Source organism: Lingula anatina, chromosome 8 (assembly GCF_051362555.1).
Source record: "Lingula anatina isolate TDL-2025a chromosome 8, LinAna3.0, whole genome shotgun sequence".
NCBI lineage: Eukaryota > Metazoa > Brachiopoda > Lingulata > Lingulida > Lingulidae > Lingula > Lingula anatina.
Window position 1 is genome coordinate 16,701,832 of NC_141774.1, and position 25,669 is coordinate 16,727,500.

General features: G+C 36.4%; 3 protein-coding genes and 1 long non-coding RNA gene across 8 annotated transcripts in view; all 4 read left to right on the plus strand.

The window, feature by feature from the left end:
- Nucleotides 1-10,317, plus strand: part of LOC106172557 (dyslexia-associated protein KIAA0319-like protein) — a 35,112-nt gene extending 24,795 nt beyond the window's left edge. For all 5 annotated transcript variants that reach the window (XM_013553328.3, XM_013553335.3, XM_013553344.3 and 2 more), the window contains 14 exons: nucleotides 159-223; nucleotides 554-711; nucleotides 1,104-1,227; nucleotides 1,773-1,908; nucleotides 2,138-2,286; nucleotides 2,665-2,816; nucleotides 3,162-3,300; nucleotides 3,528-3,598; nucleotides 3,890-3,993; nucleotides 4,135-4,280; nucleotides 4,889-5,008; nucleotides 6,087-6,177; nucleotides 6,503-6,588; nucleotides 6,885-10,317. In XM_013553328.3, coding sequence (XP_013408782.2) covers nucleotides 159-223; nucleotides 554-711; nucleotides 1,104-1,227; nucleotides 1,773-1,908; nucleotides 2,138-2,286; nucleotides 2,665-2,816; nucleotides 3,162-3,300; nucleotides 3,528-3,598; nucleotides 3,890-3,993; nucleotides 4,135-4,280; nucleotides 4,889-5,008; nucleotides 6,087-6,177; nucleotides 6,503-6,588; nucleotides 6,885-7,036 — 1,693 coding nt within the window. In that variant the 3' untranslated portion in view covers nucleotides 7,037-10,317. The remainder of the gene's footprint in view (nucleotides 1-158; nucleotides 224-553; nucleotides 712-1,103; nucleotides 1,228-1,772; nucleotides 1,909-2,137; nucleotides 2,287-2,664; nucleotides 2,817-3,161; nucleotides 3,301-3,527; nucleotides 3,599-3,889; nucleotides 3,994-4,134; nucleotides 4,281-4,888; nucleotides 5,009-6,086; nucleotides 6,178-6,502; nucleotides 6,589-6,884) is intronic.
- A 559-nt stretch (nucleotides 10,318-10,876) lies between these two features.
- Nucleotides 10,877-11,380, plus strand: LOC147760477 (acid-sensing ion channel 1C-like). The gene has a single exon (XM_087018790.1). The coding sequence runs from the start codon at nucleotides 10,877-10,879 to the stop codon at nucleotides 11,378-11,380; it is 504 nt and encodes a 167-aa protein (XP_086874916.1).
- Nucleotides 11,381-11,987: 607 nt separating this feature from the next.
- On the plus strand, nucleotides 11,988-16,112 carry LOC106172062 (acid-sensing ion channel 2-like). The gene is made up of 5 exons (XM_086994502.1): nucleotides 11,988-12,223; nucleotides 12,597-12,709; nucleotides 13,313-13,411; nucleotides 14,406-14,500; nucleotides 15,139-16,112. Exons 1-5 carry the CDS (start codon nucleotides 12,112-12,114, stop codon nucleotides 15,647-15,649), a joined length of 930 nt encoding a protein of 309 aa, XP_086850628.1. The 5' UTR covers nucleotides 11,988-12,111; the 3' UTR covers nucleotides 15,650-16,112.
- A 6,473-nt stretch (nucleotides 16,113-22,585) lies between these two features.
- Nucleotides 22,586-23,759, plus strand: LOC147760478 (uncharacterized). Its single transcript, XR_015335687.1, has 3 exons — nucleotides 22,586-22,716; nucleotides 23,317-23,405; nucleotides 23,672-23,759. It is a non-coding gene; the product is annotated as an uncharacterized LOC147760478 (long non-coding RNA).
- Nucleotides 23,760-25,669: the final 1,910 nt, after the last annotated feature.

A 25,669-nucleotide genomic window follows, 5' to 3' on the forward strand; every position in this document is an offset into this window, starting at 1 on the left:
AAGGCAGTCTTGTAAAATTTCTCAATTTCTTTGGTTATTGACCTTTGCTTTTGCTTTTAAATTAGACTGTTTTGCTCCTAGACCTTCTGGCCTATAGACATTGAGGCTAAAATATTTTTGGCACAAGCTGTTGTTCAGTGTAATTTCTCTAATTTCAGACTAACTGTGACAGATTCTGATGGTGTGACAGACTCTACCTATGCAAATGTTACAGTCATAAAAGGTGGATAATGAGATTGGTTCAGCTCTTATATCAGAATAAATATAACTCTCTGATATCCCCCCTCCACCCCCCCCCACCCCCACTTACAGAAACTGACTATGAACCCTAAGTCAAGACACACATAGTTACATAAAGTAACCTGTTGTATACCCTGATAATAATGTTGTCTGAATATCAGTCTCTGTGTAAACATTTTATTAAAGTTGTTACTGTAGTTTAAGTGCCAAAGTTACAGAATATATTGTTAGCTCATTGCCATTGTGAAAATGAACTTGTAGCAGAATAATAGATACATGAATAATTTTTCTATCTCGTCTATCTATGTATCAGAAACTGACTACCGTCCCCAAGCCAACGCTGGTTCCACCCAAGTGATCAGCCTTCCCAAGAACTCCATTACGCTGTATGGGAACGCCAGCTCTGATGACAAGGGGATTGCAAGCTACGAGTGGATAAAAGCCGATGATAAGTTAACTGCTGACATGCAGGTAGGAAAAATAAACATTTCTTCACTCATTGTCATAAAACTGTACCAGATGTGGTGGGGCTTCTATATTTCTGGTTATTTTTTTCACCATCCATTATTTAGTTGAAAATATATAAACAGCGAATTTCACATAATCAATATTTAAATTGATGTTATCTAAAATATTTCCATTACACTAAAGCATAATACTAATAGTAACGATGGCTTTTTATACAAAAATTACAACCAAAAGGTTAATAGTATAAATACAGTGGAATCTGAAAGACATGAGAAGCAATAAAAATGATCATATAATGATATATTATTTTAGATGGTTGAGGAGGGTTTATTTCATTGATACTTAACATTTAAGTTCACATAAAGGTAATGAAGGAGATGTTCTTTGTTTTCCAGGGTGTCCGCACACCATTCCTACATCTGTCCAATCTACAGGAGGGGGATTACACCTTCACGCTAAAAGTCACGGACACATCTGGACAGACAGACACGGCGGACGTCCACGTGTTTGTGAAACCAGGTAAAGTGCAAAGATAATATTGTGTGCTTGCATGCATGAACACATACACACCCAAGCTTAATGTTGACCTATCACTGGATGTTTTTAGTGATATTGTACTGAGATAGTGAGAAAATTAAGTGTTATACAGCTTCTGGATCCTACTTTGAAACGAGATTACAACATTTTGACCTTCTGGCAAAGTTTTCTCCAGGTCAACTGATTTTGAATTGTGTCCGGTGTCTCGTGGTCGTGTTCTGCTAGGGATGTCTCCGAGGGCCCGATCCTACAGATGTGGTACTTCGTGTCTCAGATCACTGTGTTCTAACTTTCAAACGCTAACACTCCAATTGTCCAAAGGTTATAGCATGCGTCTGCACAGTGCATTGTAATACATTGTAACTGACACTTGAAGGAGAAACTTGCGTGGTAACAGGATTTGTTTACACACTGCATGCTGGGTAAAAAGGGCAATCTTCCAGGTTTTTTCCAGTATTAGAACTGATTTTCTCATTATCTCAGTTCAAAGAAAAAAATTTTCACATTTTGAATATTTTCTTGTCCAGAACACAACCAGGCGCCAGAGGCCAATGCTGGGGAGGACCAGACCGTCATGATCCCTGAAAACCAGTCTACAACTCTAGATGGCAGGAAGAGCACCGACGACAAGAAAATTACTTCCTACCAGTGGAAGCAGATAAAGTAAATCTGATCAATTCTTTTTCTTTGTGTTTTTATTTTTAATTCATTTATTTGTTTAAAATTGAATGCCTTTTTTGTCTGTTGAATACTTATATGTTATTTTCATCCATAACAAACTAACACTGAACTATCATACACATACTGCACAGTGTGAATATCAATTCCAAAATGGCTAAATACCAATGATTTTTCTTTCAAATAGTTAAACAAAAAAATCACATGATTTCAGAGGTCCAAATACAGCAGATATTATTCATGAAGACCAAGCAGTTGCCACGGTAACCAACCTGGTAATAGGGGAGTACATATTTGAGCTGGTCGTGGCAGACAAGGAAGGTCTCACAGGAAAAGACCGATTGAAGGTGCTGGTTCAGGAGAGTAAGTGCAGTTTCCTTGGAATTATTTTAGGGCAGGAAGTTTAAGAATACTAATTTTCCTCGTAAAAAAACCCAGATTGGATTTGCCACGGTACTCGTATACTGCCTGTAAATCCCTTCCCTTGGAGTGTCTAAGGCAGATGGTTTCAGGCCAAGTGAGTAATTCTAAATGTAGAAAAAATAATGGTATCTTTTTAGATGGGCTGAAAGAATTAAATAAGAATTTAATGTTAAATTCAAAAAGACAGAGCAGCCCATAAATGATACTCAAGAGAAAAAAAAAGATACAAAATTGATGGTATTAATTTTCAAAAACGGGCTGCCAATAAAAGATATCTAAAAGAATATATTTTAATACACACTTGATGACATTTTTCAGAGAAGAACCAGCCACCCGTTGCCAGTGCCGGTGGAGATCAGCTGCTGACCATGCCTGTGTCTCTGGTCAAGCTGGACGGCTCAGGGTCCAAGGATGACCGAGCCATTGCCTCGTACTTGTGGGAGAAAAGTGAAGATAGTCTGGCTGCTGGGGTGAGTGGGGTGGTTGTGGCTTAGGATAACAGGCTATGCTTGAATTGTTTTGGAATTCTTTATTTTTTAATTCCAAGTTGCAGCTTTCTTTCCCCACTAAATAAATGAATAAATAAATAAATAAATAAATAAAAGGTTATAATATTATTTTTTTTGTAATGAATGGAAAATTCAGTGACATTTTTGCTGCCCTTGTCATTTATCCAAGGTCTCTGGATGTCAATTTCTTTAACTTGATATGGATGATATTCACAGAATATTTCCTTTATATGGTATAGTTTATTTATATAGGTTATTAAATGATCTTAGACTATCACCAATAAATTTTTATTTCATAATTCTTAGAAAATCCTGAATGGCTCTGACCACATGCCAGTGTTACTGATGACTGACATGGTGCCAGGTCACTACATGTTCACACTGACCGTTACTGACCAGGACGGCCTCAGCAGCAAGGATGCGGCCTCTGTGATAATAAAAGAAGGTAAAGATGTCTGTATTCAGCATGTTTGTGTGTGTGTGTGTGTGTTTTCTGTCTCACTTTCTGTTTGACATTTTTATTATTATGCTTAACAAAAAATACTATTTATATATTCTGTCTTTAAATTTATAGTTAAAAAACGATAAACTTGAATTCTTTCCAGAATTGTAATCAACATAAAGAAAGAAAAACATAAAATTTCATGATATAATATGTATTTTATTTTTCAGATGAAAATTCTAAGAACCTGTTACAGATGTACCTGGATGTAGATATTGCTGTCTTTAAGGAGAAAAATAAGGTGCTCCTCTTGATAACAGTTGTCTGAATGCTTTAAGAATATAATAAATAGTATATTGTGTTTGCAATACATGATTGGTGACAAAATTAATAAAACAATTACACTCTTAAAAATATGTATATATATCAGGCATTAAAAAGATTAAACATTGGAAATGAATAAACAAAGGTGATCTTTATATTAATTTACTATTAAATCATGCAAAAAAAAGAGTATATTTATGACAACTTGGTAAAAAAAACTAACTTAACAACAGTGCTTTGAGCCTCATTTCATTTCATTGATTTTCAGCAAAACCTTGCCAATCAGCTTGCCTTGCTGCTGCAGAAGACGCTGCCAGGGGGCGACACCACTGTGGATATTAGAAATATAGAGCAAGATATGAGGACGGGACAGTAAGAATATGCCTAATGTTTGATAAACATGATAAATGTTGAATGCAGAGTTAACTATTGATAGCATGTGAGAATTCATTTACGATTATGTCTAATGCAAAGTATTCATAATAGGTTTCATTGTCTTTTTTTTCTTCACAGAGTAATTGTGACATTTCTGGTGAGGTCAGAGTTCAAGGACACTCATTTGACCCACGCGGGGACGAAGATTGTCAAAATTCTCAAGCAGAGGCTCAAGTCAGATGCGGATGTATTAGAGTTTGAAGTGGTGCAATTAGATACTTTAGGTGAGACTGAGATTTGTTTTAGAGCACATTCAGAACAGTGGACTAACAGATCAAATATGGCGACCCACTAAAAAGGTTGTCGCTTAAATTTCTGATAAGACACTGAATATATTTCTTACGGGGATTATGCAACAAGCATTCCAGTGGTTCGGCCATATTTGATCCGCGGATCTGTTAGTCCCCTGTTCTGAATGAGTCCTTAGTTTGTTAATAGATACAGTGTCAAATATCATCAGATATCATCTGACACTATTCAGTATTATTGAGTCAGATTCAATTATTGTTGGGTGGGTAGTGAACTTTATATGTTGACTGGCACATCTTTTAAAGTCAAATTTGTTTCTTCAAGAAGGGTTAAATATTTGGAGGAGGAGAATTTCTGGCTCCTACACAAAATAATTCTGGGTTTATTTTCTCTCAAGTATTTCTGTTTTAAACAAAATAAGAGTTTGTTGTGTCAGAACCTCCTCATGGAATATTGCCTTATTTCTCAGGCTATTGACAAAATCTACACTTCTGTTCAAATTACGTAGCTGATGAAAAATTGAAAATTTAGAAAATTTGGACAACAAATATTTTTCTTGAATTAATTTTTTTTTAAATTTCAGTGTGCCAGAACAACTGTTCAGGACACGGGAGGTGTGACTCCTACACCAAGCAGTGTGTCTGTGATGCTTTCTGGATGGAGAATTTCTTCAAAGCCGCACTGGAAAAAGATTATAATTGTGGTAGGTGTTTGTGGAAGCCAAGCCTGGAAAAAGGGAATATAATTATCATGAAGGGTGTTCATTGATTTTGTGATGTAGTGAGACTAATGGCCCAGTCACAATGTCGGCGATCTGTCGGGGATAAGTTTTGGCCAGGGGTCGTCGTAGAAAATAAAGAATCCTTGAACAATCCTAGCAATAATCTTAATAAAAGTGGAGCAGTCACATTGTCTGAGATTTTTTCAAGGATTTTGACCCGGTTTTGTCAAAAAATCATGGGATTAGCCTCCGATCGCCTCCGATTGCATCTTCAAAATCTTCTGTCACAGCCTTCTGCAGCAAGAGCGTCTCAAACTTTTAGCAATCCAGTCAGAGGCGCCCTTATATACACGGCGATTTACTACGATTCCACTGTACGATTCGTCGGAGATGATCACATAAAGCGTACGAATCATCGCAGGGCGCCTCTGATTTAGTCGGAGGGCGCCTGAGACTACTCGCAGACATTGAATCTCAACCTGATTTTCCAATCCCACACAGAATCTTGCGACTAGTCTCAGATTATTCGGAGGACGCCTCCGATTAATCGGAGGGCATTGTAGGTCATCGGAGATTGTCTCTGGGATGCCCAAAATGGGTGAAAAATCTTGCGAGCAATCTTAAAATTTTAAGTTCAAAGTTGGGGACCGCGACAGGTGTGACGATGTCTAAAAAATCTGCGACAACCCGCAGGCATCCGGAGAGCGCCTCCGACGGGTGCAAAATCGTGAGATCTGTCTCAAGATTTTGTTTAAATTTCCCGGGTTTTACCCATCTCCGCCGCATCGCAACTGATTTGTGACTGGCCACTAAGCGTTGTGGAACTAGTTTCACCAAAGTATGATTTCAAGTTAAAATTGTTACAAAGATAATAAATTCAAGATTTGTGTATAGTACTTGTGTGCATCATTTACTGCACTGTCTTATTTCTTTGTTTCATTCAAAGGCTGTTTAAAATTGTTTAAGTGGAGCTTAACAAATGGGAGTTTGACTGTAATTTTTGTTGATAGAAATCAATACTTCTTGAGATTTATAACTTGGATTGCTTATGTTTTTTCAGATTGGAGTATACTATATGTAGTGATAGTGATATTTGTGATAGTCATCACTCTAGCAGCCATAATATGGGGAGTTTACTACTGTGCAAAAAGGTATGATTAAAGCTAAACAAAGAAGGGAAAATAAATCAAAAATAAATGCAGCTGACCTTTTGGTTTTGTAAGTGACATTAAGATGAAAAAAATGGATATTTATTATTTGAAAAAAATAGAGATATGTACTGTGCACAGACAAATTATTTATTTGAAAGATAACAATTTAAAATTACATCAGTGTTTTGACAAGTTTAAGTACATTTACAATATAGTCCTTCATGTTAGATAAAATATAACATTTGTATTCAAATTTTGCTTTGTAATAGTGAAATTCATGTTCCATTTGCAAAATGAATGACTTGAAACTAATTTGTGATTTCAGATGTAAAACGCGGCCGAGGAAAAGGCACCGTTATCAACTATTGTCAGACTCTCTTCAGAAAGATGATATGGAGATGCTGCCTAAAGGTAAGTAAACTGGGACAGAAAACTAAAGATAAGCCATCAGTGCCTCGCCTTTTCTTTGTCAGGGTTTGTCAGGATTTCTTATTTTTCCAGCTATTTTAAATAGATTAATTAAAATTAGAATGATTAAAATTACTCTATACCATTTTATATTAATTTTCCAAGTGGGCAGGGGTTTTGGGGGCAAAGCAATTTTCTCCCACCCAGAAATCATCGCTTAACATGTCCCTGCACTTGGATTTGGTATTTTATTCCAAATTGAAATTAATTGTTAGTGATTAAATAATTTATTATTTCAGGCAAAATGGTGAACGGCAATATCATGGCGTCAGAGTCCGAGCTTAGCAGTGGAGAGGAGACATTATTTGTTAACCAGAAAAAACAGAACGGACATGTCAGGAAACCAATGAATGGACTGATTACAAGACAGACAAATAAAAATATTGCTTAAGGGAGGGAAAAAGAATACCAGATGAAGACAAGAACACTGTATATTTCAGTAAGGATGTGGCACAAGGCAGAAGAATTATAATATTATTGCTCAGCCATTCCACTGTATAAAGAGAAACCCTTGGGAATTTCTCAAATAGAAAGGGAAATGCATTCAAAAGAATCATAAGTGATTATACATACAAATGATTTCATGACATGAAGATGGTATAAAACAAACACAAAAGAAAAATATAAATGGAGCAGAAGAAATTATCCAGACAAATAAGCACATGCCAAAAGTATTCTTTCAAAAGGAAACATGGCGGAATGAAACGGCATGGAGCAGAAGCAGTTATACAGACAAATAAGTACATAACAAAGAAAACTTGGTAGATGTATGCACAGGAAGAGTAATTACAGCCTTATATGCATAGAATGTTGCCAAGAATTGTGCAGGCGATTGCATCAGTGATGACAGAAATATGAGTATAGTGTCAACATGGTGTCCAATCAGTGTAATGTTGCCCAAACTTGGTGAAAGGGTACTCCAGAACAATGGAGTGGTACTGGAGTACTTTGTTATGATGCCCTTAGTACAACTTAGGTGGTGCCTGAGCTACATGTGATGGTACCACCAGCAGGATGTTATGGTGCCTAGGCACAGCTTTAAGGTACTACAGCACAGTAATGGTGCCTGAGCTCAGTGTTATGGTACAAACAGCAGGGTGTTATGGTGCCTAGGCACAGCTTTAAGGTACTGCAACATAGTAATGGTGCCTGAGCTCAGTGTTATGGTACAAACAGCAGGGTGTTATGGTGCCTAGGCACAGCTTTAAGGTACTGCAACATAGTAATGGTGCCTGAGCTCAGTGTTATGGTACAAACAGCAGGGGGTTATGGTGCCTAGGCACAGCTTTAAGGTACTACAGCACAGTAATGGTGCCTGAGTGCAGTGTTATGGTACCACCAGCAGTACACTGCTGAGAAGATAATGACTACTGTTGCCTGCCAGTTTCACCCACCATGTATTTTACAACCAAGAAAACAATGGCAAAATTTTATAACTTCAGATTTCACAGTCGATATGTGGTGTGAGACCACTAATTGTCAACATGCTAAAGTTCACCAGGGCCCCACTGTTTATCCTGAACATGGCATAAGCACAGGCTCAGTTGAAAGTGGTATATGTGAAGGTATTGAAGTAGTTTATATATCACATACACCATAACTGTTCAGGTTTGTACATCAGAGGGAATTCAATGGAAACCTACCAAAAAAATTTCCGAACTTGAAGCTCAGTAGTGATGAAGTGTCAAACTGATTTATGTTTGAGGTGCAGCGTAAGTAAAGGTTTGGGTAACAAAGGCAGTTAGTGGAAACTTAATTAATGGGAAATGGTGAGCTTAATACCAGTTTTGTCAGACTTGGACTACAAATAAAGCTGAGTCATGATGCTGCATATAAACAACTGAACACTGAATGATCACATATTGCAATGGCCTTGACCTTAAGTGATCACGTGACAGGAAGTTAATGCAAGTAGTCTAAGATATTCAAGAACTGCTTTATACAAACTGAAAAAAAAAGAAGTTATATCTGTAGTATAACTTTTTTTTGTATGTAAGATGTTTGTGAAGTTTAAGCTTTTTTTCGTATGGAATATGTTTGGTTGGTAATACCTGCTATGTGCTTAAGGGTAAGAATTGAAAGTGTTTTACACAAAAAAGTTGAACTGTTTATTTATGTAATTGATATGGGTAGAATGCTTTGTTATACTTGGCTGGGTTTTATGGGTAATGAAAATATTGCAATATGTTTCTTTTGACTATTTACACACACTGCAGAAGGGTATATCTTGCAGACATGTAAAAACACAGGCATATATGGTAGTTATATGAGTAAATAAAGTATTACCCATACTTGGTTGTGATTGCTAAACTATATGTTATATATTAAATGACAAAGTGGCTGATCTCTTCTGCCACCCAGTGGCAGATTTTTCCATGACAAGCCACATCTCTTCACTGTTTCCTGCAGTCAGAAACAGGACATTATTTTTATTCTGTGTGTAGGCAGTGGTATATGTCAGTAGCTGTATGGCTGAGTAATGCAATATTCAGACTTGGGGTTGGTGAAAATTTATTTAAGTAAAATAAAGTAGCCCAGTTTTACCTGTATTTAGATGGGTTGAAAAAGATATGGATTTGAAGCTAAGTTATGGGGAAGTATGCGACCTTAAATTTTCCCTGTAAATCAATAGCAAGTTAAGTTTTCAGTTTATGTTGAGTTCCTCCCCATTCCAGCATGTCCACAGTATTATAGAACATAACATGTGATTGGATTCTTATTGTAATACAAAGAACATTATTGGGTATATAATCCTTGATTTATAAATCTGATGTCAGTTTTACATAAGAATTTTAGCCTAAGAATTGGTCTGAAATTGAAAACTCAAATTTTAGTCTGCTGTTACCCAAGGTTTGAGTAACAGTCCAATGAAAGAAAACAGGATGCCTCATCTGTTCCTTGGCCCACTTCTGACAGTTCCTGAAAATTTCGTCAAAAAAATGGGTGCATAACTTTTTGAGTTATGTCGATGACAGACAAACAAACAAACAAACAAACAGGGGTGAAAACATAACCTCCTTGACGGAGGTAAATAGTTGTAGCTGTGTTTCAAGCCAATAAGTCTTTCACTCAAGATGACAAATTTGGATCTAACCTGAACTAAAGTAAATTAGATATTTGTCTTAAAAGTATAGCCCAATTCGCAGGCTAAAGGCTTTTGTGGACTTCAGATGCTGAACTGAAATTTTCAAGTGGATATTATTTCAGTACAACAATACGCCACTGGAATGCTTTTATTTCAGACACAGGACAACACATAACGATATGTTGATCCATATGATCTTAAAAATGCAATATGTAGATGATTTTTACCTCATGTTTAAAATCTTCTAACGTGAGTCTTTATCATTTAGTTTATAAATATTTCACTGCACTGCTTAGAATATATTTAAGGCCGCTTGATATTGCTTTTGTTATTGGAATGTTCAAAGTTGTACTGACTCTCACGAATTTCTCCACATATTGTGTATTGACATTAAGAACCTTTATAATAAGTTTAAGACTGATGGAGAAATATCAGTGGTTAAATGACGTTTAGAACCTTGTATGTACATTTAAGACTGATGGAAGCATCTGTGGTTTAATGACAGTTGCTGGCTTCTAATTATGGCGATTCCAAACTCTTGTATATAAAATATAACACCAATAAACGAGAAATATTTTGAAAGGTAATTTTTGTTATTATGTTTTGATGGAAAACTTTTGACGGGGAAAAGCATATAATAGCAACATTTGCAAGCAGATGAACAATAACGAGATACAACGAAATAACTTTTATTTTGGAGAAGATAATGCACTCTTGTTTAATTTGGATAATTTACACAAAAGAAAAATCCATATCAGGTGGGACAGATTGCAATAAATTTCATCTATCTGGTCCTTGAGATAATACGTATCACCAGGTGACTGTTAGGTAACGAGCGAGAACAACTGTACAGGCCGGACGTTTTATTGCCTGTACTGAATACACGCGCTTATTCAAACACTTACAGCAGACGACTGAGAGATCATTTACGCTGTGCTAAGTTATCGCGCTCTCACAGGTCTCGCTGCAACACACTCTTGGTTGGTTCGGGTTTTATCACCACGGCAACGAGAGGATGTGAAATTGACATGCTTATCTGAAGATACTGCGTGGAATAAAGCGTTGGGGAAAAAAGAACGACGTGGGACTAACTGTCATATAAAATAACTTGATAACGTATCAGTGGCGTTGTTTTAATGATACATGATGGGAACCGAAGCCAATAAAGATTGTGATAACAAAGAAAAAGCAATCACTGCAGATGAACTCGAAGAAACCGTCACAACAAAGGAACAATTGACCAACTTTGCTAACGAAGTCAGCATTTTGGGTCTCAAACAAGCGGTCAACCCAAGCTACTCCTACATCAGACGTGCCATATGGTTCTGCTTCGTTTTGGTCGGATTTGGGTTCCTGATCCACCACCTTAAGAACCGATTTGACTACTATTTCTCAAATCCGACAACCGTGAGCATGAACGTGACCCAAAACGACACCCTGATTTTTCCTACCGTGACTGTATGTAACAGTGCCCCGTTCAAGGCCAGCAGTTTGGCGCGAAACAATGAGACAGAAATTGGCAACCTTTTTCACGTGGGGCACTCTGGCTCCCCGGACTGGTCTCTGTTCAATCTCAGCCGTACCAATTGGACTGATTTCTACGTAAGGAATGGCTTTCAAGTGGAAGACATGGTTGTGTTTGTAAGTTGATTGACTGACAACTTTTCATTTAAGTGGTAAAATCGATTTCCTTTATGGTTCCGGAGTAACGAGATGGAGAGTCCTGCCATTTGAAAAACAGGCGGGCATGATGGTTCACCAACTGATACAAAATAGGGTTTAAGATTGTTATTTTATACTGATTAATACTTTTTGTCTTGCCTTTTAACTCCCAATCTAAATTGATCAGTTTGAATCAAACGAATAAAAAAATTTAAAAACTAAGGTAAGTATATCTAAATTGATTCAGGTGACTGAATTTTACGTAAGGCAACTGATAAAGAGTAGATTATAGAAGTTAAATTAAACAGTTAACTCTAATACTCAGGCTCAGGGTTATGCCGGACGAGATGGAAATGTCAATAATATACGACTTTAATAAGATTAAATGGTCTGACCTTTGCAGTGCTCTCAGAGATTTTCATTATCTAGATAGTTGTTTGCCACAGAATCGCCAAACAAAATGACCATATGAGGTTATAATACAGATGTAATACTAATACACGACTCCCTTATACATGTACTAAGAACTGCACTTACCCGTTAAAACGACCAAATAGCCATTAAGTTCCTGGGTCTTGGTTACTGTTACCGCCATCATAGTAGGTCTATTGTAAAGGCGAAGGCACGGTGTAACTTGATAAGTATCTGGTGCAAGTATCTCGCGAGACACTGAAATGTAAGGTAGTCACTGAATTTTTACTGTTGTTTGACTTTGCAACATGATGATCAAACTTGCTTATTTTCAGTGTCTGTGGAAGACAAAGGAATGCAAAAGCAACGCATTCAGGCCAGTCCTCACCGAGTTTGGGTTATGCCATCAGTTCGGAGGAGGTATATATATATATATATATATATATATATATATATATATATATATATATATATATATATATATATATATATATTCAGGAGAGAAAATAATGATTATTTACTGGTCTTGTATTCTTATTAAAGACCCAAGGCCTTCAATTACTAAAAAAGTAAAAATAAAAACAGTGAAATAAAAATCCTAAAACGTAGTTAATAGGGTTTTGAAATTACTCAAGAGTTCACAGTGAGCAAGAAGTACAAATCTTAGAGGAGTTCACAGTTTTAAGTCAATTGCACCTAATATCGCGTGCATTCCGTCGAGTAATAAGTCCCTCATTTATTTCTCATCTTTTCATTATCATGTATCATCTTTTTCTTGTTGTTTATCATACAGACGGTGGTGATCTTCAGGTGGACATGGAAGGCTCCAGGTATGGGCTGGAACTCTTCCTCGACACCCAGCAGAGCCGGGAATATGAAGGGAACGTTTTGGACGCGGGCGCTTTGGTAATATACCGTGGTTGATTCCTGGCACATTTTCTTTGGTCTTGATGAATTTGAAACATTATATTATATTATATTATATTATATTATATTATATTATATTATAAGTCTATCTGTATATCTTAGGTATAATTATTCAATTCAGAATAGATAACGCCACGGAACCTTGAAATTTGAAATTTATTATGTTACTAAACATTTCAAAAGCTCTTCGGATCCGCCATAGTTGGTGCCATACAAACATGTATTTTTCTTTTAAATTCTAATCTTAAGAAACATCTTCACAAAGAATTTTACTGTGACCTGTGGGACGTCATAAGGACAGAAAAATCATAAGGGGTATGTCAAAGATGCAGAAGGGGGGCCATGGGTGTTGTTTTTCACTTCGGATATATCATAACCCAGGGGCGGATCAAGATATATTTTCTGACAGCCTTTCAAATAATCTTTGGTGATCCATTCTCTATTTTTGACCGTGTTCCGACAGAAAAAAATTGGATACCCATCAATGTAAACTTGAAAATCTGACCGTCTTCCAGAAGACCCAGAAGACAGCCTCAATCCGCCCCTGTAACTGGAACTATATTTCCAACATCTTATTTTCAGATACTCCTTCACGACATGGACGACCAACCTGACATGTTGAACTTTGCCATCCGTACAGTCCCTGGACAGAGTTCCCTCATTGTCCTCAAACTGAAGAAGGTAACGCTATGGGGGAGCTAGAATGTAAAAAAAGTTTATAGTAAAGAGTTTATAGCCTTCAATAATCGATGAACAAGATCCCCTGACTCTTCAAGTGATGCATTGTCTGCTCAATGTACAGTTATTACTCGATCTTTTGAATGGGATGAAAATTGTGAATTTTAGAGATATTGTTTTTTTTTTTTTTTTTTTTTTTTTTTTTTTTGTCATATTTTTCAAAAAACTAGAGCATTGCTATGGAGTAGTAGCAACAAAACTAAAAGCAGGCTACTCCATACTTCGATTCTGTGCAGTGAGAGCACAACAAATGCTATATAGAAATGGAAGTTTTGTGTTGATAAAATTATGCATCTGAAAATTTGATAATTTTTGCCCGTTGAAATGATTGAGTCATTACCGTAGTCTCTGATTCGATGCAACAAGAAATGGCATTACAAGTTACTGTGCCAATGTATACTTAAATCACAGCCTATAACCAACAATATCTAAGCGGGGGGATGGGTGCTTTTCAAAAACTGTGGACTTTTTTACTCCCTTAAGCCTAGGTCCCAACTACGTTTTGGACGCACGTTTTTTTAGGTGCGTCCAGCTAGGATGTAGCTAGATCGAAGGAATCAAGGACGTAGGACGTAGCTAGATCGAAGGAATCAAGTAATTGGTGGAAAGTTTCTACGTGCTGTTTGCGTCCTCCAAAAGTCACAAAATGGACGTGCTTCTCACGCACGAACTCGTTTTCCCCATTTCTTTGGTCGTAGACCACACGTAGCAGCCCGTACGTTCGGTTTGGACCTAGGCTTTAGTTAACACAGCTCGAGATGTGACATAGAACCTTGAACATATTTTGATTCAGAGCGGACCTTTTCGTGCTTAACAAGTGACGTTTTCGTAACCATCGGGGCCATGTACATTTCCCAAAGTAAAATCATGTATTTTGAAATATATCATTGAACTTGGACTTGCTACCTCCAATGCATATCCCAACGCACTTTTTCAGTTGGTGAACCTTCCGTCTCCCCATGGCAACTGTGGCGAGAGAAAGCTGGCTTATTACAGAAAGTACAGCAAAGTAAACTGCCGTGCAGAATGCCTGTATGTATCTATGGTGTAAGCAGTTGAAATGGCGGTCGTAAAGTCTGTGAACGTAGGTCAACCTCAAGGCAACCATTTAAACACACACACAGAAAAAAAAACATGGTAACTTGGTCAGTGTCGTAGAGTGACTGTAAGTATCAATGCTATCACAATGATAGGCCTAATGAAAGGATCCGTTTAGACAAAAACATAAAATTTCAATAGTCAGATAATATAAATAAATCTACATTTAGCCGATGACGTTAGGATGATCTTCGGTCAAATTTTCTTGGTTTGAACACGTCTGAAGTTCAGTTTGTGGAATTATTTAGAAAAAAAAATAACTGTCGCAAAGCAGTGTGATAGCAATACAAATACGAATTTTGCAAAAATAGTTAAGATTATAAATGATGGATAAGTAAAAATGAGAAGAATAGTTCTTATTATAATTATTATTATTCTTTATTAGACTTTTAATAATAATAATAATAATAATAATAATTATTATTATTATTATTATTATTTTAAAATTAAAACATGAAATGTTCTGAAGCAAACCATGGACGTGTAGCAGCGCTAATGTTTGTTTACATTGAAAGTCTTGCAATTTATTTTAGAAAAAAAGCTTTCCAGTTCATGCAATTTCAACTTTCCAGACACAACATGACTTTGAAAACATGCGGCTGCCGAATGGTATACTATCCAAAGGTCAGAGGTTACAGAGACTGTTCCCCGCGTGACATCATCACGTGTTATTTCCCGCTGTCAGAAAACACGACCCAGATAAAGCGACAGTGTGGCTGCATAGCACCATGCGAGATTTTGTATTTTGACTACAGCATCTCCAGTTCTAAAATGTCTCCAAAAGCAATATCATCGGAGTTAAACAGAACAGCAGAATCCGTTGAAAAAGACTTCGTCAGCGTGGCGTTATACTACACGGATATGACGTACGAGGAAGTGGTTCAACAAGAAGCCTACAGCACGCTGACTTTGTTTGCTGACATAGGAGGAGCTCTTGGCCTCGTTCTGGGTAGCACCTTAATGACACTAGCCGAAATACTGGATTTCATCTTTGGGTTATGTGTTTGGAAGATTTCGAGATGGAAAAATAAGATTTTGAACACCTTCAGAAAGCAAGAAGCAAAAGACAGCAGGCGTGTGTGATTTTCTTACGTTAAAAGCACTGGATGCATGTACATATATCCGGTGGAACTGCCCCAAAGTCAAATCTGTTCCCCGCGCAAAGTTTCTCATCTTTCCCAATGTAGAACAAACGGTAGACACTTTCAAGTAAAATTGTGAAGCATTCTTAATGTCGATACAAAATATGAGGGGTGGACCATTTGTACTAGTCTAAATAGTTGTCTTGCTGACGTGGGGGACTATAGTAAAATGTGTCTAATGTTTTGTCTGTTTTTACTGACATAATTCGTGTAAGGTTAAGTAATGGTCTGTAAACCTGTAGTTAAGTCATTTAATGGACATGACCAAATCGCGATGAAATTAAAAATAAACAGCTAAAAAATTCAAGTGTCTTTCATTTAAAAAAGCAACGATGTATATTTTTCTGTTTGCTTAAAAACCTCACAACGTATTTGGTTTTGTAAATAAATTGAACATTCCCTTTTTCTGGCACAAATGCAGGTGGCATTTAAATCAAAACAGCTTTATGTATAGCGTTTGTGAATGAATGATAATAAATGAACGGAAACACCGCGCTGAATTATACTGGTTCTTTTGAAGTGAAAAAAGGAAAATAAGCCTTAATCAACGTTACTGACGGTTTTGAAACCACAAAAATAAAGGTATAATTATTATTTGAATAACTTGGTCCATAAAGAATGGGAGCTAATGATGAAAAACGCAGGTAGGTAATTGTGAATTGGTCTCTACAAGAAAGTACCTGCTAAGAGAATTACATATAGAACAACACGTTATCTTGGGACACAAACCTCTCTCAAATCAAACAAGAGCAACCGAGATCTAAGGTAAAAATTTGCAGGTTTTTCTCTTCTAATTTTTCCGTTTCATTTCTAGAATGTTTGTTCACATTCGTTTATAGAGGTTTGGGTGCGTACTTTTGTCTGAAAATCAATGATGACATTTGAAATGACTAGCCTAATTCAAATGATATAGGTGCTTGAAACAAAACATGGACGTGTAGCAGCGTGAATGTACACTTTTATTTTAATGAAACTGAAGTCTCGCAGTGTATTGTAGAAAAATAGCTATTGCGTTTAAACTTACGAGTTCATGCAATTTCAACTTTTCAGACACAATATGACTTTGAAAACGTGCGGCTGCCGGATGGTATTCTAGCCAGAGGTCAAAGGTTACAGAGACTGATCCCCACGTGACATCATCACGTGTTACTTCCAGCTGTAAGAAAATACGACCCAGATATAGCAACATTTTGGCTGCATAGCACCATGAGAGATTTTATCTTTTGACTACAGCATCTCCAGTTCTAAAATATCTTAAAAAGCAATATCGTCGGAGTTAAACAGAATAGCAGAATCCCTTGAAAAAGACTTCGTCAGCGTGGCGTTATACTACACGAATATGACGTACGAGGAGGTGGTACAACAAGAAGCCTTCAGCACGCTGACTATGTTTGCTGACATAGGAGGAGCTCTTAGCCACGTTCTCGGAAGCACCTTAATGACAATAACCGAAATATTGGATTTTTTATTTGGATTATGTGTTTGGAAGTTTCCGAGATGGAAAAATAAGATTTTGAACGCCTTCAGAAAGCAAGAAGCAAAGGACAGCAGGCCTATGTGATTTTGTTATGTTAAAAGCACCGGATGCATGTACATATATCCGGTGGAACTGCCCCAAAGTCAAATCTGTTCCCCGCGCAAAGCTTCTCAACTTTCCCAATGTAGAACCAACGATAGACACTTTCAAATAAAAATTGTGAAGCATTCTTAATGTCGATACAAAATATGAGGGGTGGACCATTTGTACTAGTAAAAATAGTTCTTTTGCTGACGTGGGGGACTGTAGTAAAATATATCTAATGTTTTGTCTGTCTTTACTGACATAATTCCTGTAAAATTAAGTAATTGCGATGAAATTAAAAATAAACAGCTAAAAAATTCAAGTGTCATTCATTTAAAACAGCATTGGTGTATATTTTTCTGTTTGCTTAAAAACCTCACAATGTATTTGGTTTTGTAAATAAATTGAAAATTCCCTTTTTCTGGTAAAGATGCAGGTGGCATTTAAATCAAAACAGTTTTATGTGTAGCGTTTGTGAATGAATGATAATAAATGAACGGAATTATACTGGTTCTTCTGAAGTGAAAAAAGGAAAACGAGCCTTAATCTACGTTACTGACGGTTTTGAAACCACAAAAATAGGATATAATTATCATTTGAATAATTCGGTCAATGAAGAATGGAAGCTAATAATGAAAAACGCAGGTAACTAATTGTGAATTGGCCGCTACAAGAAAGTACCTGCTAAAAAGCTATTGAGTTTTAACTTAAAAAATAAGATTTTGAACGTCTTCAAGAACAAAGAGGTAGAAGACGGCAGACGTGTGTGATTTTCCTACGTTAAAAGCACCGGATGCATGTACATAGGTTTATATCGGGTGGAAGTATCCCAAAGTCAAATCTGTTTCCAGCGCAAAGCTTCTTATCCTTCCCAATTCAGAACAAATGTTAGACACTTTCAAATAAAAATAATGTCGATACAATATATGAGCGGTGGACCATTTTCACTAGTCTAAATAGTTCTCTTGCTGTCGTATATGGATTATAGTAAAATATGTTTAGTGGTTCGTCTGTCTTTACTGACATAATTCGTGTAAGGGTAAAGTAATGATCTGTAAACCTGTAGATAAGTCATTTAATGGACATGACCAAATTGCAATGAAATACAAAATGAATAGCTAAAAAAATTCAAGTGTCATTCATTTAAAAAAGCATTAATGTACATGTATATTTTTCTGTTTGCTTAAAAACCTTACAATGTATTTGACTTTGTAATTGAACATTTCCTTTTTCTGGCACAGATGCAGGTGGCATTTAAATCGAAACAGTTTTATCAATAGCGTTTGTGAATGGAAGATAATAAATGAACGGAAACATAGCTCTGAATTATACTGGTTCTCTTGGAGTGAAAAAAGGAAAACGAGCCTTAAACTTACGTTAATTAAGAGAGGTAAAATGTCAGAATTATTAATCTACTCAACTTACTTCCTTAAGTGCTCCCTTCACACTCGTTTTTCAGGGTACCCCTTACTGTGGTCATCGGAGCTGTAATATATTCGGCTGTGCATGTGGCGGAGGATGTAGACCTGACTGTGGAAAAAGCCTAATGTAAGTTATCTGTGAATATATTTAGCCTTAATTAAGCACAGAACTGCGTCTCTTCATAACGTCTCTCCATAACTGTATGTTGGCCAAGTACATGGCGCTATTTGGACTATCGAAAATAAATAAGAAAAAAAAAAATAATCCTCCGTCCGATTTCTAGTATGAGTTAAAGAACACATTTTTCATGCTTGCTACTACAAGTACTTCAAGATTAAGTTGATAAAATGAATCTCAGACTTCCGTTTTTACAGTGTGGAAGACAATTTCTGGACTGTTGATGTGGAATGCAGATGTGCCAACACAAGGTCCACGAGGGGGACAGATGGTGGTTATGATGGCGTAAGCGAAGTTCGACCTTGACTTGACGCACATCTGATGCAGTCTTCTGGACACACAGCGCATTTTCTTGAATCACCCTTGTTGAAGTCAATGGGAAACCAAGTGTTTGAATATCTGTTTTGTAAGCTAAGATGACAGCTGTGTTTCATTAAAAAACGACTTACAATACCATGTGGTCTGTGTGCTCTGATGTTTGTTTTTTTTTTTAATATTTATTATAACTAACCGTACAGAATGCTATTACACATCAAATTTATCCCTACGGAAAAGGTGAAAGTACCTACCTGACACGTATCTCAAGCCGTTAGTTCCTATGAAATTATAGTCTAACTAGTATTTTTTTACCGTTGGCAATACCACACTATACTATAACGTTAAGTTGGGTTTTATGGAAGAATGGTGTATAAATCTGAATCAATGGAATCAAGTCACAATGAGCCACAAGTGGCATATTATCTGGAGCCAAATTTGATGTTATTTTTATCCAACATAACGCATATAAAATAGCTAAGCATAACGAAGGGTGCTAAACTAAGGGTGCATTCCCAGAGATTTAGATCGATCCAGAGATTAAAATTTAGATCGACCTAACACCCTGGAGGTTTATACTAAATTGCAGTCAGCCGAGCAGGCACCATAGTTAATAACCCCCTTACAGCTTTTAGTAGGCGGGACAGACGCTTAAGTCGGCTAAGCTGACAGTAATATAGTGGGACTCCCCACCGGGATAGATCGATCTAAAATCTATGGGAATGGGGTCCAAGTGTCTAATTTCCAGTTTAATTTTAATGAATTTGCGTTGGTGTTCCTGAGAGGTATATAAATGGCACTAAAACAACTGCATTCAAGTTGTTCTTGCTGTGTGTAAAGTCAACTTTGAAGCTTTTTCACGTTGATAGCACTTCCGTCATTGCCTTTGTAGAGCCGCATTTTGCAACTGCAACGCATTTTGCAAACAACGAAAATCGTAACGCACTTTTTAAGTTGGTGAACCTTCTGTCTCTACATGGCAACTGTGGCGAGAGGAATTTGGCTTATTACAAAAAAATACAGCAAAGTAAACTGCCGTGCAGAATGCTTGTATGAATCTATGGTGTAAGCAGTTGAAATGACAGTCGTAAAGTCTGTGAACGTACCGGGTAGATTTAGTGGATGACGTTAGGATCAATATTCGGTGAAATATTCTTGGCTTGAAAACGTCTGATGCTCAGTTTGTGGAATTATTTAGACAAAAATAACTGTCGAAAAGCAGTGTGATAATAATGCAAATACAAATTTTTCAAAAATGCTTAAGATTATAAATGATGGATTAATAAAAGTAAAAATGTATATTTACATTGATAATGAAATCAAAGTCTTGTGCTATATTGTAGAAAATAACGTGAATTTAAACTCACGGGTTCTTGCAATTTCAACTTTCCAGACACAACATGACTTTGAAAACGTGTGGCTGCCGGATGGTATACTATCCAAAGGTCAAAGGTTACAGAGACTGTTCCCCACGTGACATCATAACGTGTTATTTCCCGCTGTCAGAAAACACGACCCAGATAAAGCAACATTGTGGCTGCATAGCACCATGCGAGATTTTGTATTTTGACTACAGCATCTCCAGTTCTAAAATGTCTCCAAAAGCAATATCATCGGAGTTAAACAGAACAGCAGAATCCGTTGAAAAAGATTTCGTCAGCGTGGCGTTATACTACACGGATATGACGTACGAGGAAGTGGTTCAACAAGAAGCCTACAGCACGCTGACTTTGTTTGCTGACATAGGAGGAGCTCTTGGCCTCGTTCTGGGTAGCACCTTAATGACACTAGCCGAAATACTGGATTTCATCTTTGGATTATGTGTTTGGAAGATTCCGAGATGGAAAAATAAGATTTTGAATGCCTTCAGAAATCAAGAAGCAAAAGACAGCAGGCGTATGTGATTTTTTATTTTTAAAGTACCGGATGCATGTACATATCCGGTGGAACTGTCCCAAAGTCAAACCTGTTCCCTGCGCAAAGCTTCTCATCTTTCCCAATGTAGAACAAACGGTAGACACTTTCAAATAAAACTTGTGAAGCATTCTTATGTCGATACAAAATATGAGGGGTGGACCGTTTGTACTAGTCTAAATAGTCCTTTTGCTGACGTGGGGGACTATAGTAAAATGTGTCTAATGTTTTGTCTGTCTTTACTGACATAATTCGTGTAAGGTAAAGTAATGGTCTGTAAACCTGTAGTTAAGTCATTTAATGGACATGACCAAATTGCGATGAAATTAAAAATTAACAGCTAAACATTTCAAGTTTCATTCAATTAAAAAAGCGACACTGTATATTTTCTTCCCCATTGTATTTATAATCCGTTTGCTTTAAAAACCTCACAATGTATTTAGTTTTGTAAATAAATAATACATTTCCTTTTTCTGGCACAAATGCAGGTGGCATTTAAATCGAAACAGTTTTATGTATAGTGTTTGTGAATGAATGATAATAAATGAACGGAAACACCGCGCTGCTAAATAATACTGGTTCTTCTGAAGTGAAAAGAGGAAAAAGAGCCTTAATCAACGTTACTGACGGTTTTGAAACACAAAAATACAGGTATAATTATCATTAAAATAATTCGGTCCATGAAGAATGGAAGCTAATGGAAGCTAACGCAGGTAGCTAATTGTGAGTTGGCCGCAACAAGAAAGTACCTGCTTAAAGAATTACGTATCTAGACCAACACGTGATCTTGGGACACAAACCTCTCTCATATCAGACAAGATCAACCGAGATCTAAGGTAAAAAAAGTTTTTCTTTTCTAATTTTTCCGTTTTTCTTTCTAAAATGTTTGTTCGCATTCTTTTATGGTAGTTTGGGCGCGTACTTTTGTCTGAATCAATGATGACATTTCAAATGACTAGCCTAATTCAAATGATAAAGGTACTGAGAATAGAAGTCGCATTTTTGTCATATTTGCTTTGCCCAGTTTTAATCCAACAGCCGTCTTGCTTCACAATATCACTGCATGGCGTGACACATCATATGGTGTAATCAAATTCATTTGAATGCGAAAACCAGGTGCTTAAGACCAGTTTAATTTACTTTTCTTTTTCCTGGCAAAATATCGTTTTTCTGACGGTGGCCTACCTGCCTAGAGATGAATATATAGAGAACAACACGTTATCCTGGGACGTAAACCTTATATCAGACACGATCGACTGTTGACTTGCATTTATAGAAATCATTGGTTTATAAATATATTTTAGAATTTCAAAAAGTAACCTGTTGTAAAGTGATTGTTGAGCTACTAAGCCTCATAATTCATAACGTTTTATTTCTTGTTCAGAAAATTGTTCACCTTACAATCTTTATTCTTGTTTAACTATTCAGATGCGTTTACAGAATGTTATAGGGTCGCAAGTATCTAAAAAAAACCAATGCTCACATTTCAGAAGATGACTTGCTCTCACGTGATAACAGCTGCTGTGACCTGTGCATGCTTGGTAGCTATTCTGATACAACCAACCGAGGGAGTGTGCTGCAAAGCTGACCTCCATGGGTTTTGCAATGACTGCTTTTCTGTATGTATATTCAATATGAATCTTGCATAAAGGCATTGCAAACCATTCTCCTTCCATACCACTAAATGATCCAGGATTTGTGGTGGGGCAAAAAATCAAAATGAAAAATGTGTTAAAAGTATAATTTGGTTGACGGGGAGATTTTGCAGCAACAGATAGAACACAGGCGAGGGAGATTGTCTGGTGTTGTTTATTTTTGTTTTGAGTTAGTTTAATTATTTGGGGAGAGAGAAGGGGAAGAAAGAGTAATTCAGACGCGAAAAGATGGCAGCACTTGTCTGTCTATGCCCCCCATCCCAACTAGATTAGCTGCTACAAGAAAAAGCTTAAAGCATAACTTTGAACTATTCTAACCAAATATTGGGCATGAATTTAACCCCAGTAGATATTGGCCATAAAGAATTTATATGGCTTGAATTAATCGTCGTTATTTTGATCTCAAAATATTTTTGACAGCTGTGATGCCTTATAAACTAGATAATGAGAATAGTGTTCATTAAGAGAGCTAAATGTCAGAATTATCAATCTACTCAACCTACCTCCAGCTTGGGAGTTCAACCCTCTTGGATATTTGGTGCTACCTTTAAACGTGTTTTTCAGGGAACCCCTTACTGTGGGAATCAAGGCTGTAATATATTCGGCTGTGCATGTGGCGGAGGATGTAGACCTGACTGTGGAAAAAGCCTAATGTAAGTTATCTGTGGATATATTTCGGCTTAATCAAGCACAGAACTGCGTGCCTTCACGTAGTCTCTTCATAACTGTATGTTGGCCAACTACATGACCTTATTTGGACTATCGACCATAAATGAGAAAAGATAAAAATATCCTCCGTCTGATCTGTTGTATGATTTAAAGAGCACGTTTGTCAGCCGTCTTCACATGTTTGCTACTACCATAACTTCAATATTAAGTTTCATATTTTACACATGGTACATGTACTTCATTTTTACAGTGTTGGAGGCGATTTCTGGAGTGGTGAGGTAGAATGCAGATGTGCCAACACAAGGTCCACTAGGGGCACTGATGGTGGTTATGATGACCTGACGCACATTTGAAGCACTCTTCTGGAAACACAGCGCATTTTCTTGAATCACCCCTGTTGAAGTCAATGGGAAACCCATTGTTTGAATATCTGTTATGTAAGCTAGGATGGCTACTGTGTTTCATTAAAAATAGGACGTACAGTACCATGTGCTCTGCTATTTGTTCTGTTTTGATATTTATTATAACTAATCATCCGGAATGCTATTTCAAATCAAATTTATCTCTACGGAAAAGGTGAAAGTGCCTACCTGACACGTATCTCAAGCCGTAAATTCCTATGAAATTTTAGTATAACTAGTATTTTATTACTATGGTCAATACCACAACATACTATAACGTTAAGTTGAATTATTTTGAAATATGTTGCATAAATCTGAGTCGATCAAAACAATTCACAATCACCCACGAGTGGCATGGTAAAATTTGATGTTTATTTTATCCAACGTAATGAATATAAAATAGCTTACCATAACGAAGGCTGCTAAGTAAAAGTCCAATTTCCAGTTTTATTATTTTTAATTTGTATTTCTGTGACGGCGTTGGTGGTCCTGAGATTTTGAACATTTTCAAGAAGCAAGAAGTTAAAGACAGCAAACGTGTGATTTTCTTACGTTAAAAGCACCGTATGCATTTACATGTATCCAGTGGAATTATCCCAAAGGCAAATCTGTTCCCCGCTCAAAGCTTCTTATCCTTCCCAATTGAGAACAAACGATAGACACTTTCAAATAATAATTATGAGGCATTCTAAATGTCGATACAATATATGACGGGTGGACCATTTGTACTAGTCTAAATAGTTCTCTTGCTGACGTGGGGGACTATAGTAAATTATGTTTATTGTTTTGTCTGCCCTTACTAACATAATTCGTGTAAGGGTAAAGTACTGGTTTGTAAACCTGTAGTTAAGTCATTTAATGGACATGACCAAATTGCAATGAAATACAAAATGAACAGCTAAAAATCATTCATTTTAAAAAACAACACTGTATATTTTTCTGTTTACTTAAAAACCAGACAATGTATTTGGCTTTGTAACTAAACATTTCCTTTTTCTGGCACAGATACAGGTGTCATTTTAAATTGAAACAGTTTTATCTATAGCGTTTGTGAATGAATGATTATAAATGAATGGAAACACTGAATTATACTGGTTCTTTTGGAGTGAAAAAAGGAAAATGAGCCGTAGTCTATGTTACTTACAGTTTTGAAACCACAAAAAAAAAAAAAAATAAAATAAAAATAATAAATAAATAAATAAATAAATAAATAAATAAAAATAAATATAAAAATAAAATAAAATAAATAAATAAAATAAATAAATAAATAAATAAATAAATGTATGATTTTCATTTCAATAATTCTGTCAGATTTTTGAATTGGTCTCTACAAGAAAGTACCTGCTAAAGGAATTACATATAGAATAACACGTGATCTTGGGACACAAACCCCATTCATATCAGACAAGACCACATGAACCGAGATCCAAGGTAAAAAATTGCAGATTTTTCTCTTCTAATTTTCCCGTTTTCATTTCTAGAATGTTTGTTCACATTTATATATAGTATTTTAGGCGCGTACTTTTGTCTGATAATCAATGATGGCATTTCAAATGACTAGCCTAATTAAAATGATATAGGTCCTGAGAATATAAGTCGCATATTGTCATTTAAAATTTGCCCAGTTAATCCAGCAGCCATCTTACTCCGCAATATCACTGCAAGGCGTGACATATCATCACGTAAACAAATTCATTTGTATGTGAATATCAGGTGCTTAAGACCAGCAGTTTAATTTACTTTTCTTTTTCCTGGCAAAATATCGTTTTTCTGACGGTGGCCACCTGCCTAGAGATGAATATATAGAGAACAACACGTTATCCTGGGACATAAACCTTATAGCAGAC

Bases quoted from the DNA above. Each gene is read 5' to 3' on its own strand.
- LOC147760477 (XM_087018790.1), top strand. From the start codon at position 10,877: ATGGGAACCGAAGCCAATAAAGATTGTGATAACAAAGAAAAAGCAATC.
- LOC106172062 (XM_086994502.1), top strand. From the start codon at position 12,112: ATGATGATCAAACTTGCTTATTTTCAGTGTCTGTGGAAGACAAAGGAA. The intron at 13,412-14,405 runs GTAACGCTATGG...GCACTTTTTCAG, and splicing joins TTGTCCTCAAACTGAAGAAG to TTGGTGAACCTTCCGTCTCC. The intron at 14,501-15,138 runs GTATGTATCTAT...TCAACTTTCCAG, and splicing joins AACTGCCGTGCAGAATGCCT to ACACAACATGACTTTGAAAA.